General features: G+C 48.6%; 1 protein-coding gene across 1 annotated transcript in view; it reads right to left on the reverse strand.

Moving 5' to 3' along the window:
* Positions 1 to 12,149: 12,149 nt before the first annotated feature.
* Positions 12,150 to 13,441, reverse strand: part of LOC119971010 (alpha-1,6-mannosyl-glycoprotein 4-beta-N-acetylglucosaminyltransferase-like) — an 80,750-nt gene continuing 79,458 nt past the window's right edge. The window contains 4 exon segments of the mRNA XM_038806127.1: positions 12,150 to 12,456; positions 12,459 to 13,187; positions 13,190 to 13,223; positions 13,226 to 13,329. Coding sequence (XP_038662055.1) covers positions 12,179 to 12,456; positions 12,459 to 13,187; positions 13,190 to 13,223; positions 13,226 to 13,329 — 1,145 coding nt within the window. The 3' untranslated portion in view covers positions 12,150 to 12,178.

A 13,441-nucleotide genomic window follows, 5' to 3' on the forward strand; every position in this document is an offset into this window, starting at 1 on the left:
GTCGAATTCAAATTTCAACATCTACCCAGAGCATTATCCTGGGTCTCTGGATTGCTACGCCAGTGACAATACCACTACGCCATTGCCTCCACATAAATGCATGGCATGATGCTATTCAAAGATTAGAAAGGGAATTCTTTTTACTGCCCTGGCCAATTTCTATCCCTCCACTCACTGCACTAAAAGCAGATCCACTACCGTGAATATTGGATTGGATTGGATGGATTGGATTTGTTTATTGTCACGTGTACCGAGGTACAGTGAAAAGTATTTTTCTGCAAGCAGCTCAACAGATCATTCAGTACATGGGAAGAAAAGGGAATTGAACAGAATTCAAGAAAATACATGAGAATACATAATAGGGCAACACAAGATATACAATGTAACTACATAAGCATTGGCATCGGATGAAGCAGACAGGGTGTAGTGTTAATGAGGACAGTCCATAAAAGGGTCATTTAGGAGTCTGGTGACAGTGGGGAAGAAGCTGTTTTTGAGTCTGTTCGTCCGTGTTCTCAGACTTCTGAATCTCCTGCCCGATGGAAGAAGTTGGAAAAGTGAGTAAGCCGGGTGGGAGGGATCCTTGATTATGCTGCCTGCTTTCCCCTGGCAGCGGGAGGTGTAGATGGAATCAATGGATGGGAGGCAGGTTCGTGTGATGGACTGGGCGGTATTCACGACTCTCTGAAGTTCCTTGCGGTCCTGGGCCGAGCAGTTGCCATACCAGGCTGTGATGCAGCCCGAGAGGATGCTCTCTATAGTGCATCTGTAAAAGTTGGTAAGGGTTAATGTGGACATGCCAAATTTCCTTAGTTTCCTGAGGAAGTAAAGGCGCTGTTGTGCTTTCTTGGTGATAGCGTCGACATGAGTGGACCAGGATAGATTTTTGGTGATGTGCACCCCTAGGAATTTGAAACTGCTCACCATCTCTACCTCGGCTCCGTTGATGCTGACAGGGGTGTGTACAGTACTATGCTTCCTGAAGTCGATGACCAGCTCTTTAGTTTTGCTGGCATTAAGGGAGAGATTGTTGTCGTTGCACCACTCCACTAAGTTCTCTATCTCCCTCCTGTATTCAGACTCGTCGTTGTTCGAGATCCGGCCCACTATGGTCGTATCGTCAGCAAACTTGTAGATGGAGTTGGAACCAAGTTTTGCCATGCAGTCGTGTGTGTACAGGGAGTAGAGTAGGGGGCTAAGTACGCAGCCTTGCGGGGGCACCGGTGTTGAGGACTATTGTGGAGGAGGTGTTGGTGTTCATTCTTACTGACTGTGGTCTGTTGGTCAGAAAGTCAAGGATCCAGTTGCAGAGTGGAGAGCCAAGTCCTAGGTTTTGGAGCTTTGATATGAGCTTGGCTGGGATTATGGTGTTGAAGGCGGAGCTGTAGTCAATAAATAAGAGTCTGATGTAGGAGTCCTTGTTTTCGAGATGCTCTAGGGATGAGTGTAGGGCCAGGGAAATGGCGTCTGATGTGGACCGGTTGCGACGGTATGCGAATTGAAGTGGGTCAAGGCGTTCCGGGAGTATGGAGGTGATGCGCTTCATGATCAGCCTCTCGAAGCACTTCATTACAACTGACGTCAGGGCCACCGGGCGGTAGTCATTGAGGCACATTGCCTGGTTCTTCTTTGGTACCGGTATGATGGTGGTCTTCTTGAAGCAGGTGGGGACCTCGGAGTGGAGTAGGGATAGGTTAAAGATGTCTGTGAAAACCTCTGCCAGCTGGTCCGCGCAGGTTCTGAGTGCACGACCAGGGATCCCGTCCGGGCCCATCGCCTTCCGTGGGTTCACTTTCAGGAAGGCCGATCTGACTTCGGAAACTGTGATGGTGGGTATGGGTGAATTATGGGTTGCTGGGGCACTCGATAACGGGTTGTTGGTTACCTGCTCAAACCGAGCATAGAATGCGTTAAGTTCATCGGGGAGGGGTGCACAGCTGCCAGAGATACTGCTCGGCTTCGCTTTGTAGCCCGTTATGTTGCTTAGTCCTTGCCACAACCGCCGAGAGTCTGTCTGTGACTCTAGCTTAGTTTGATATTCTCTCTTGGCATCTCAGATGGCTTTGCGGAGGTCGTACCTGGATTTCTTGTATAGGACAGGGTCGTCTGCCTTGAACGCCTCAGATCTGTCCTTCAGTAGGGAGTCAATCTCGCGGTTGAGCCATGGTTTCCGGTTGGGGAACGTACGTACTGCTTTCTTTGGCACGCAGTCGTCCACACATTTGCTGATGAAGTCTGTGACGGTGGTGACATACTCATTTAAGTTAGTCGCTGAGTTCTTAAATATGAACCAGTCCACTGTCTCCAAGCAGTCACGTAAGAGCTCTTCTGTCTCCTCAGACCAGCACTGCACAACCTTCTTAGCTGGATTCTCCCGCTTGTTCGAATATTCATTCACTCCACCATTGGTGCACAGTGGCTACAATGTGTACCATTTATATGATGAACTAAAGCAACTCATCAAGCCTCCTTCAGTAGCACCTTCGAGGAAACTGCCACCAGGGCAGCTGGTGCATGAGGACACCACCACCACCTGCAAGTCCTCCTTCAAACCACAAACCATCCTGACTTGGAAATATATCGCCGTTCTTTCACTGTCTTTGGGTCAAAATCCTGGTACCCCCTGCACAGACTGCAGTGGCTCAAGAAGGCAGCTCACTACCATCTTCTCAGGTCTTCTTAGATGGCACAAAACACTGGCCTTCCCAGTGATGCATACATCTCGATAATTCATTAAGAAAAAGATTAATATTCAGTTAGTTATCTGGTTGCTGATTGTGGGCTCTTGCTGAGCACAGATTGGCCGCCATGTTGTCCTTGATTCCAACAGTGCAGACTCTTCAAAAATACTTTATTGACTGCAAGGTGCATTGGGACGTCCTAAGGATGTGAAAGGTGCTATGGGACTGCAAGTATTTTCTTTTATACATGTAATTATGTAGAGTTCTTAAAGCTTTTCTGTCCGGGTTCCATACTCAAGTGATGCTTGCAAGCGCTGAGAAACAAGACCCTTTCCATTCCTAACAGCAAGGATCAGAATCAAATACTGCCAAATCAGATTAAATGCAGAATAACACTCTGTCCATAGTGCCTCAACAAGTGCATCAGCTTCAACATCACAATGATACTTTGTGAGCAGGAGTTGCCAAACTTCCAGGATTGACCCGGAGCCATCAAGAATTAAAGATCAACCTCCAGGAGGGTGGGGCAGGATGATTGGAGGCACAATGTCACATGATGAAGCTTCCAGGAATACACCTAAGTTGGCAGCCCTCTGACCATTTTCCCAATTGCCAACACCGTGCAGGCTATAACTCGTCCAGTCTGATGGTTGATTGATGTCTAAAAGAACAATCTATAGTAAACTGCCACATGATGGACTTGTTTGAAAAGTCCAGGCCTAAATTATATAATTTTTTTAAAAGATGCAAGAACAAAGACACCTCAATATACGTATATACATTCTTCAAGATGGAAGTTAGAGTTGAGAAGATTGTTTAAAAAACTGTATATAGATCCTCAGCTTTATAAATAGAAGTTATAGAGTTTAAAGGCAAGGATGTTCCTTTATAAAACATTGATCAGGGCTCTGCTGGAGTCTTGGGTGCAGTTCGGGGCAACACACTTTTGGAAGGTCGTCAATGCCTCGGAGATAGCGTAGAGGAGATTGACTAGAATGATGTCAGGGATATGGGACTTTAGGTATGTGGAGAGGCTCCTGAGAGTCGAGAAGGTCAATTTAATAGAGATGTTCAAAGTCATGAAGGGTTTTGATAGAGTAAATAAGGAAAAACTGCTTTGAATGCCAGGAGGATCTGTAGCCAGAGGACACAGATTTAATCATAAGTCATACATAGCACAAAGGAAGATGGTTGTGGTGGTTGGAGGTCAATTATCTCAGCTTCAGGACATCACTGCAGGAGTTCCAGAGGGCAGTGTCGTAGACCCAAGCATCTTCAGCTGCTTTATCAATGACCTACTTCCATCACTAGGTCAGAAATGGGGATGATCACTGATGTTTGCACAACATTCCACACCATTCGCGACTCCTCAGATACTGAAGCAGTCTGTGTCCATGTGCAGAAAGACCTGGACAATATCCAGGTTTGGGTTGATCAGTGACAAGTAACATTCGTACCACACAAGTGCCAGGCAATGACCTTCTCCTGCAAGAGAGGATCTAACCATGGCCCCTTGGCATCCAATGGAATTACCATTGCTAAATCCTCCACTATCAACAGCTTGGGGTCACCATTGACCACAAACTGAACTGGACTAGCCATATTAATATTGTGGCTACAAGAACAGCTCAGAGGCTAGAAATCCTGCAGCAAAAAACTCACCTCCTGACTCCCAAAGCCTGTTCGCCACCAGCAAGGCACAAGTCAAGAGTGTGATGGAATACTCCCCACTCCCTGGATGAGTGCAACTCCAACACTCAAGAAGCTCAACACTATCCAGGACACCCATCCACCACCTTCATCATTCACTTCTCCACCACTGATGCACAGGGTGATGTACCATCTACAAGATGCACTGCTGCAATTCACCAAGGATCCTTCAATAGCACCTTCCAAACATGCAACCTCTACCACTTAGATGGATAAGGACAGCAGATACCTGTGAACACCAGCACCTAATGTTTCCCCTCCAAACCACTCACCAGCTTGAGTTGGAAATATATCGCTGTTTCTTTGCTGTCGCTGGGTCAAAATCCTGGAATTCCCTTGCCAACAGCACTGTGGATCTACCTACACTGCAGGGACCACAGTGATTCAAGAGCCAGCTCATCATCACCATCTCACCTTCTCAAGGGCAAATGGTAGCACAAGTGGATAGCACTGTGGCTTCACAGCGCCATGGTCCCAGGTTCGATTCCCCGCTGGGTCACTGTCTGTGCAGAGTCTGCACGTTCTCCCCGTGTCTGCGTGGGTTTCCTCCGGGTGCTCCGGTTTCCTCCCACAGTCCAAAGACGTGCAGGTTAGGTGGATTGGCCATGATAAATTGACCTTAGTGTCCAAAAAGGTAAGGAGGGGTTATTGGGTTAGGGGATAGGGTACAAGTGCGGGCTTAAGTGGGTCGGTGCAGACTCGATGGGCCGAATGGCCTCCTTCTGCACTGTATGTTCTATGTTCAAATGCTGGCCCAGCAAGTGAAGCGCACATCCCATGGAAAAGTACAACAAAAGGCAAATGGATGGAGAACCGGAGGGGAGATGAGGAGAACATTGTTTTTTTCAAAGTAAATTGTTCTAATCTAGGATGAATTGTCTGAAAGGTGGAAGTAGATTCAATAATGCATTAGCAAAGGGAATTAGACCGATGCTTGAAAAGGGAATATATTTCAGAGTCATGTGAGAAGAGCTAGTGCTGGCATGTTGAATAATTAGGTGACTCTTTAAAATAATCAGTGCAGACTTGATGGGCTGAATGGCCTCCTTTTGTGCTGCATTCTACTTAATATTTATGGAGAATGTTGATAACGTGGATGTGGAGTTTTACACTTTTGATTGGGGACAGGGTAGGACAGCAGTGCCTGGGGCCTGGTTGGTACTGCCAGGGTGCCAAGGGGCACTTTTAAGGCACGGTGCCTGAGGGGGGAAGATGCCCATGAAAATGTGGATGAAAGGTGGGTATGAAGGGTGTGGCCGTGAAGGTGGAGTATGACAGGGATTATGATGGGTTGGACCTGAAAGGGGGGTCCTTAAGTTGGGGGACCCTCAGCGACCCTCATGCCTGGGTGGTGGAGGGGGGCATGCAGACCTTTAGTGATGGGGGGGATGAGGTTGCCACTCTGGATCGGGGATTGGGGTGTTGCCCATGTCTGCAGGGGTCGCAGTGTTGGTGGATGGGGGGAACCTTCAACTTAACTTTGAGATGTGGGCACCCTTTAAAAATGCCGCCCGATCTCCGAGGAACTGGTCCTGCTGGCGTCTTTATTTCCCACTTCAGAAAAAATTCCAATGTGTTGGATTTTACCAGTGAGAAGTTCCCCAAGCTCCAAAAAAGTGTGGGTGAATACAGATCTGAATCGCACCAAAACACCCAGCGTGAATCACCCCAACCAAACTCAACCAAACTTGACTTAAGCAAGGAGTCAGGAGGGTTAAAAGGGGTCACGAAAAGTCATTGGCAAATAAGGTTAAGGAGAATCCCAAGGCTTTTTACACGTACATAAAAAAGCAAGAGGGTAGCCAGGGAAAGGGTTGGCCCACTGAAGGACAGGGGAGGGCATCTATGTGTGGAACTTGAGGAAATGGGTGAGGTACTAAATGAACACTTTGCATCAGTATTCACCAAAGAGAAGGAATTGGTGGATGTTGAGTCTGGAGAAGGGTGTTGATGCACAATCAATCACTACTGAAGCACGATTGTAGTCCAATTGAAGGCTTTCATGAACAAGTAGTTACCCCAGCAGCTCCGGTACAGAATGACTGCTGTGGGTGAATGTCATGCGAGAGTGCCTTTAAGAAATGGATGTTTAAGCAATGTACCTTTAAGAAATGGATCAGCTCATATTACTGAAGTGATGTCAGAGTGTGGGTGGAGCTGGTTTTTTAGCTCAGCCATTTTGCAGTGTTTAGTTTCAGTTTGGGAGAGCAGCTGAAAAGTGCCTGGCTGGTTTGCTGTGAACTGTTTGAAAGGAGAAAGCAAGTTTTGAGGAAATGAGCTTGGGTGTGTCTGTGTTTGCAGTGAGCTGGATCTGCAGTGATCTCTGCCATGAAAGACTATCTCTGAATCATTTGGGTGATTTAAACTCATAATAGTAATGTCTTTAACCTGATGTGTTTCTGTTTAAAGGTGTTAAGTCTTTTGGAGGTTTGAAGGAACATTCTGAGGGATTATTTAGTGTTGTATTATTTTCGGGGTTATCTTTGAAGTAAAGGGGTGTTAAGGGATTCAATGTTTATTTAAAAAGGTTAAGTTGAATTCATGGAATAAACATTGTTTTGTGTTTAAAAACCCCAGTGTCCATAATTGTAATACCACACCTGGAGAGCAAGCCGTGTGCTTCAAAAGCAACAATACATTAAAGGGAGAGGTGGTTGAACTCCATTATACATTTTGGGGTTCTGAAAACGCCGCTCCCATAACATGAAATACAGACTTTTGTGCTCCGCCTGCTGGGCAAAATCAGCTGGCAGGTTCTACCACTCATACTACAGTATAAGTTACATCCCACCTAGGTACCGCGATACCCCATATATTGCCTACCACAGGTGTGTAGATAGCCTGGGTCACATTGAGATCCAAAAAGACGAGGTGTTGGGCGTCTTGAAAAATATTAAGGTGGATAAGTCCCCAGGGCCTGATGGGATCTACCCCAGAATACTGAAGGAGGCAAGAGAGGAAATTGCTGAGGCCTTGACAGAAATCTTTGGATCCTCACTGTCTTCAGGTGATGTCCTGGAGAATAGCCAATGTTGTTCCTTTGTTTAAGAAGGGTAGCAAGGATAATCCAGGGAACTACAGGCTGGTGAGCCTTACGTCAGTGGTAGGGAAATTACTGGAAAGAATTCTTCGAGACAGGATCTACTCCCATTTGGAAGTAAGTGCCTTAGTGAAAGGCAGCACAGTTTTGTGAAGGGGAGGTCGTGTCTCACTAACTTGATAAGAATTTTTCGAGGAGGTCACAAAAATGATTGATGCAGGTAGGGCAGTGGATGTTGTCTATTTGGACTTCAGTAAGGCCTTTGACAAGGTCCTTCATGGCAGACTGGTACAAAAGGTGAATTCACGCGATATCAGAGGTGAGCAGGCAAGATGGATATAGAACTGACTAGGTCATAGAAGGCAGAGAGTAGCAATGGAAGGGTGCGTTTCTGATTGGAGGGCTGTGACTAGTGGTGTTCCACAGGATCAGTACTGGGACCTTTGCTATTCGTAGTATATATAAATTATTTGGAGGAAAATGTAACTGGTCTGATTAGTAAGTTTGCAGACGACACAAAGGTTGGTGGAATTGCGGATAGCGATGAGGACTGTCAGAGGATACAACAGGATTTAGATCGTTTGGAGACTTGGGCGAAGAGATGGCAGATGGAGTTTAATCCGGACAAATGTGAGGTAATGCATTTTAAATGTGAGGAGAGGTTGAATAAACTTGATTTGTTCTCACTGGAACGAGAGGTTGTGGGGCGACCTGATAGAGGTCTACAAAATTATGAGGGGCATTGACAGGGTGGATAGTCAGAGACATTTTCCCAGGGTAGAGGGTTCAATTACTAGGGGGCATAGGTTTAAGGTGCGAGGGGCAAGGTTTAGAGATGTATGAGGTAACTTTTTTACACAGAGGGTAGTGGTTGCCTGGAGCTCGCTGCCGAAGGAGGTGGTGCAAGCAGGGACGATAGTGATGTTTAAGGGGCATCTTGACAAATACATGAATAGGATGGGAATAGAGGGATACGGACCCCGGAAGTGTAGAAGATTTTAGTTTAGATGGGCAGCATGGTCGGCACAGGCTTGGATGGCCGAAGGGCCTGTTCGTGTGCTGTACTTTTCTTTGTTCTTAGTTCAAACCCGCCCACAATGACACCTTTGGGAGAATTGCACCTTCTAACTTTCTCTCTTTTTCTTCCATTGACAATTCTATCGAGATCCCTTATTACTGCCCCGTGTCTGTATGGGTTTCCTCCGGGTGCTCTGATTTCCTTCCACAGTCCAAAGATGTGCAGGTTAGGTGGGTTGGCCATGCTAAATTTCCCCTTAGGTCCAAAGGTTAGGTGGGGTTACGGGAATAAAGCGGAGGACTGGGCCTAGGTATGGTGCTCTTTCGAGGGTCGGTCTAGATTCGATGGGTCGAATGGCCTCCTTCTGGACTGTAGGGATTCCATGATACCATTCACCAATCAGAGGAAATATTCTCTCACTGCTTAACCTTGTGTAACGTTTAGTTATTTTGAGATGAAAAGTCCTCAGGCTTCTAAAGATTAACAAAACTTTTAGAGCCATTTTTAAAACAAAGAAAATGTCTCTTTATTTACCTGTTTATTTAAATGCAAATCACTGAAAAATGACAGCAAAATACAGAATGGCAAAACAAAGTCCAACTACTTTTGCAGGGTTGGTTTAACACAATGTAAAATTTCAGTTGAAAGCCTTAAAGAGATAAACCTGCATTGCTACTCCCCTTTCACCAACACGGGAAGTCCGAAAGTGTTTTACAGTGAATTACTTTTCTTTTAAGTGTAGTCACTGTTGAAATGTATAACATTTCTGCACAGTGATCTTCCACAACCCATGTGATAACTCCCAGATAATGAGCTGGATTCTCCGCAGCCCCGTGCCGAAATCACGTTTGGCGCGGGGGCCGTGATACACCATCAATAATACACGACGAGTTGATAAAGTTAACTGAGGCTTTAATACACTAAACAGCAAGCCTCCAGCCTCTGGGCCTGAACTGGGGCTAGAGGCGGAGACTTGACACTTTTATACAGAAGCCCCGAGGGGAGGAGCCACAGGCAGAGCCAACCGGGACAAGCCCAGACAATACAATCACGTGGTACACCACAGGCGGAGAATCAAATTTCACGACGGAATTGGGCCCGGTGTCGCTCCGGCGATTCTCCGGGCCCCGAATATTCGCGTGTTCGCGAATTACGCCGCAAACCCAGCAAACCTCCGTCCCCAACCGGCCGAGTTCCCGACAGCATGGAACTAAAATGCTACGGCAGGTCAGGACTCTCGCCTGGCGGCTGCGGACTCAGTCCGCGGCTACCCTGATGGGGGCGGGGGGGGATCGGGCACCAGAGGAGGGGCCTTATTGGTGGCCGGGGGCCAGATCGGGCCCCTTGGATCTCCGGGTGTGCGGCTGATCAGGGTGGCCTATATCCAGCTGCCTCCATGGTCTGAGTCCACCATGGCTTGGCGCGGCCGCCGGGCGCATGCGCGGACTCGGAGCTGGACGTGCAAAGGCCCGTATCCGCAGCCATGAAGCATTCCGGGTCCCTGCTAGCCCCCTGAAGGTAAGTGATCGGTTGGTATTTGTTTCAGGGAACTCAGGCGTGAAACGCCTGCGTTTTCGCGCATGCGTGGGGTCATAGCCCCATTTTGGAGGAATCCAGCCCAATGTGTGTTAGCAATAGCGATAGAGCATTAAGTATTGGCCAGGATATCGGGGAGGCTGCCCACCTCTTCTTTAAAATAGTGATCTTGGGATCTTTGGCATTCACCTGAGAGGGCAGTGCAGTGCTCGCTCATTACTGCATTGGAGGTTCAGCCAGGACCTTTGTGCTCTAAAAACTGTGGACAGGGCTTTTTTAAAAAAGGAAAAGCAAAGTTGGCTCTTTTGCCTGAGAAACTGCTCCCATTTTACTTGCTGCCGCATCCTGACCTCTGGTGGACATTAATAGAATGGCAAACTTTCATCGGCAGTTACTATCAAGCCAATGAAATGTGGGATTTCAAAGTGATTTAGATAAGATAGAATCTAAAATAATGGATGTAAGAAAAAAATCTTGTTTAAAGTTTATTTGCTATGTTATTAGAACTAGACATGACAAAACGGCAACAGGAGGTTGTCCTTCAGCCCGGAACATCCGTGATAGATCAGTTCAAAAGTAATGCAAATTGCCTATAATCTTCCCATAGGACAGCATCTTCAAGCTAGGGGCCATGAGTTCGTTTATATCCATCTGAGAGGCCAAGCGGGGCCTCGTTTTTGCAAATCATCTGAAAGACCGCAGCGTGATTATCCGACTCCCCGCCGAGTTGGAGAATCGCCGGGGGTGGGGGGGGGGGGGGGAGGCCATGCGAATCCCGCCACGCCGCCCCAACGCCGGCTGCCATATTCTCCAGCACCGGTTTTCGGGCGGGGGCGGGCTTCACGCCACGCCAGTCGGGGGCCGTTGGCAGTGGCCCCCCGGCAATCCTCCAGGTCCCAATGGGCCAAGCGGCTGTCCGTTTCTGGCCAGTCCCGCCGGCGTGGATTAGACATGTTCCACACGATGGAGGGGGGGGGGGGGAGCATAGCGTGGGGGGGGGGGGGGGGGTCCGACGCTGGAGGGGGGCACCCACGGTGACCTGGCCCGCGATTGGGCCCCACCGATCTGCGGGTGGGCCTTTGCCATGGGGGCGCTCCTTCCTTCCGTGCCGGCCCCTGTAGGGCTATTTTCCGGAGGGTTTCCTGGCACGGGTCTCTTTTCTGGGGTCCTGTGGGGGTGGATATCGAGGGAGTTTCTAATGAGGGGTCTCCCTATTTAGCGGGTCTCTCTGCGGGGGGTCTCCCTATTTAGGGGGTCTCTGTGGGGGCGTCTTCCTATATTTTACCCCAGAGTCCCAATTCTCCGCTGCATCGGGAACCCCACTACCGGCAGTGGGCGACGGAGAATTCCTCCCTACACTCTGGAGTTGTCCGTGAACCGACAACCTGCTGACTCAGAGGCGAGAGTGCTATCCACTGAGGCACAGCATTACAGGGAACATCATCCTGTCCTTGAAATTGAAATCTCAACATTACAATCACTTGGGACAATACATGACAAGGCAGAAAGATCTCAAAAAAGAATAAGAACATCGGGCGGGATTCTCTCACCCATGGCTGGGTCGGAGAATCGTCGTGCCGGGCGCGATTCGGATGATGCCGCCCCGACACTGGTCCGGCGGCAATGGCGCCGGCGCGGTCACCGCAGCGCCAGCCGGGGGCCGCACTACCACTCCACCCCCCCCCCCCCCTCCCCGGCGATTCTCCGAGCCGAGTGGCTGCCAAGAAAGCACGAGTCCCGCCGACGCCATTGACATGTGGTCTTACTCAGCGGGACCTCGGTGTCCATCCTGCGGGGGGCGGCCTGGTGGGGAGGGAGGGGGGATCAGACCGCAGGGGGAGCCTCCACCATGGCCTGGCCCTCAATCGGCTGGCCGGCCACTCCTGGTAGGGATCTCTTTTATTCCGCGCCGGCTCCTGTAGCCCTACGCCATGTTGCGTCGGGGACGAAGCGGAGAAGGAAGCTACCGCGCACACGCGAGTTCGCGCCTGTCGCAGCACACATGCGCAGACCCACGGCGTGCGTTTGATGCCGGTATAGGCAGCTGGAGTGGCGTGAGTCGCTCCAGTGCCGTGCTGGCCCCCTGTGCGGCAGAGGATCGCTACACTTAGCGGTCCGATGACGCCGTCGTTAAACTCTCCGGTTTTTACAACGGCGTCAACACTCTGCCGTCAGAAGGGAGAATATCGCCCCTCATTTCCCCTTTTCAATCCAAATATTCACCTTAGAAATGATAAGCCATTCGACCTGATGTTCTGACACCACCACTCGTACACAATCAATTGGTTCAGAGATCTGGGTTGTAACATTCTCCATTTCAAACTTTCCTGCATTGAAGGCACCAAGTTCTCTGTAAAATTTGCAGTTCTGGTTATTGTTTTCTGATACTACGTCTCTGCCCACCTGCACGACTCCAGAATGGAGAAAATCACCTTTGTGTTCAGGAGATCCAGTCCAAATGTAGATTTTATAACTTTAACCGGGTGCTTAAAGACAATGAGAAAGTAGTTTCCCTCCTTTGGGGACTTGCCCCAGAATTGACCAACTCCAAACTTGTAAACCATGACAGGCAAATGCGTATTGTACATTGGGATATCTGTGAAAAGCAACGCAGGGGGGTTGTTAGGCAAGCCACCCACATTCTCCTGGAATTCATCATCCTTCAGACTGTTGCGCCTCCCTTTAAACGATGAGTAGGTGCCCATGTGTTGGAAGAGGGATGGCCTAAACCTGATCTCACTGGATTGTGCCTTGACCTTGTGGAAATGCGCCAGGAGCCAGTCGCAAGGCATTTCATCGTAAAACATCAGCAGGAACCTGGCCAGCTTGGGGAGGTCGATGCTGTGGTACAGCTTCCCAATGTAGCCCAGCTTTGAGAAGGTTAGAGTTGTCCATGATGAGCCCATAGCCAAGGCAATAAACGTCTGTATGGAGGAGAGGAAGTTTTGAGCACACAAAACATCGTCCTCCAACATCAAGTAATAATCGGATAGGTCAGAACAAAAGTTCACCAGGAAAGCATAGTCCACATTCTGCTTTGACCTGAACTGAACTCTCTCCGTAGGATCATTGTAATTCCTTTTGAGACCCTCCAGTGTTGGGTAAATGTGTCTTGGACATTGAATAATAAGCAGGCGTCCTGCATCAATGTGTGATGCAAACCTGGCTTTGATTTCTGCAGCAGTCTTTAAGCTCCAGGCACATCAAGATCAGCAAGGTAAATCACCACCACGGCATCTACTCCAGCTCTCTGAAGCTCGACTTCTCAAAAATGGACTGGATTGTGTCCATTAGATAGTTTCCTCTCATCCGTTTGACCGTGGAGATCCCAATTGTCAAGTATTCTTGAGGGGCCAAAACAAAATAACATGTTTCAGATTGTTTGAAAATTAGAAAACACAACACACTCGTTTAGAAACCTAAGAAAGAAAACACATTGGGGAGAGCCTGCTGGGA

The sequence above is a fragment of the Scyliorhinus canicula genome, chromosome 9 (assembly GCF_902713615.1).
Source record: "Scyliorhinus canicula chromosome 9, sScyCan1.1, whole genome shotgun sequence".
Classification (NCBI taxonomy): Eukaryota; Metazoa; Chordata; class Chondrichthyes; order Carcharhiniformes; family Scyliorhinidae; genus Scyliorhinus; species Scyliorhinus canicula.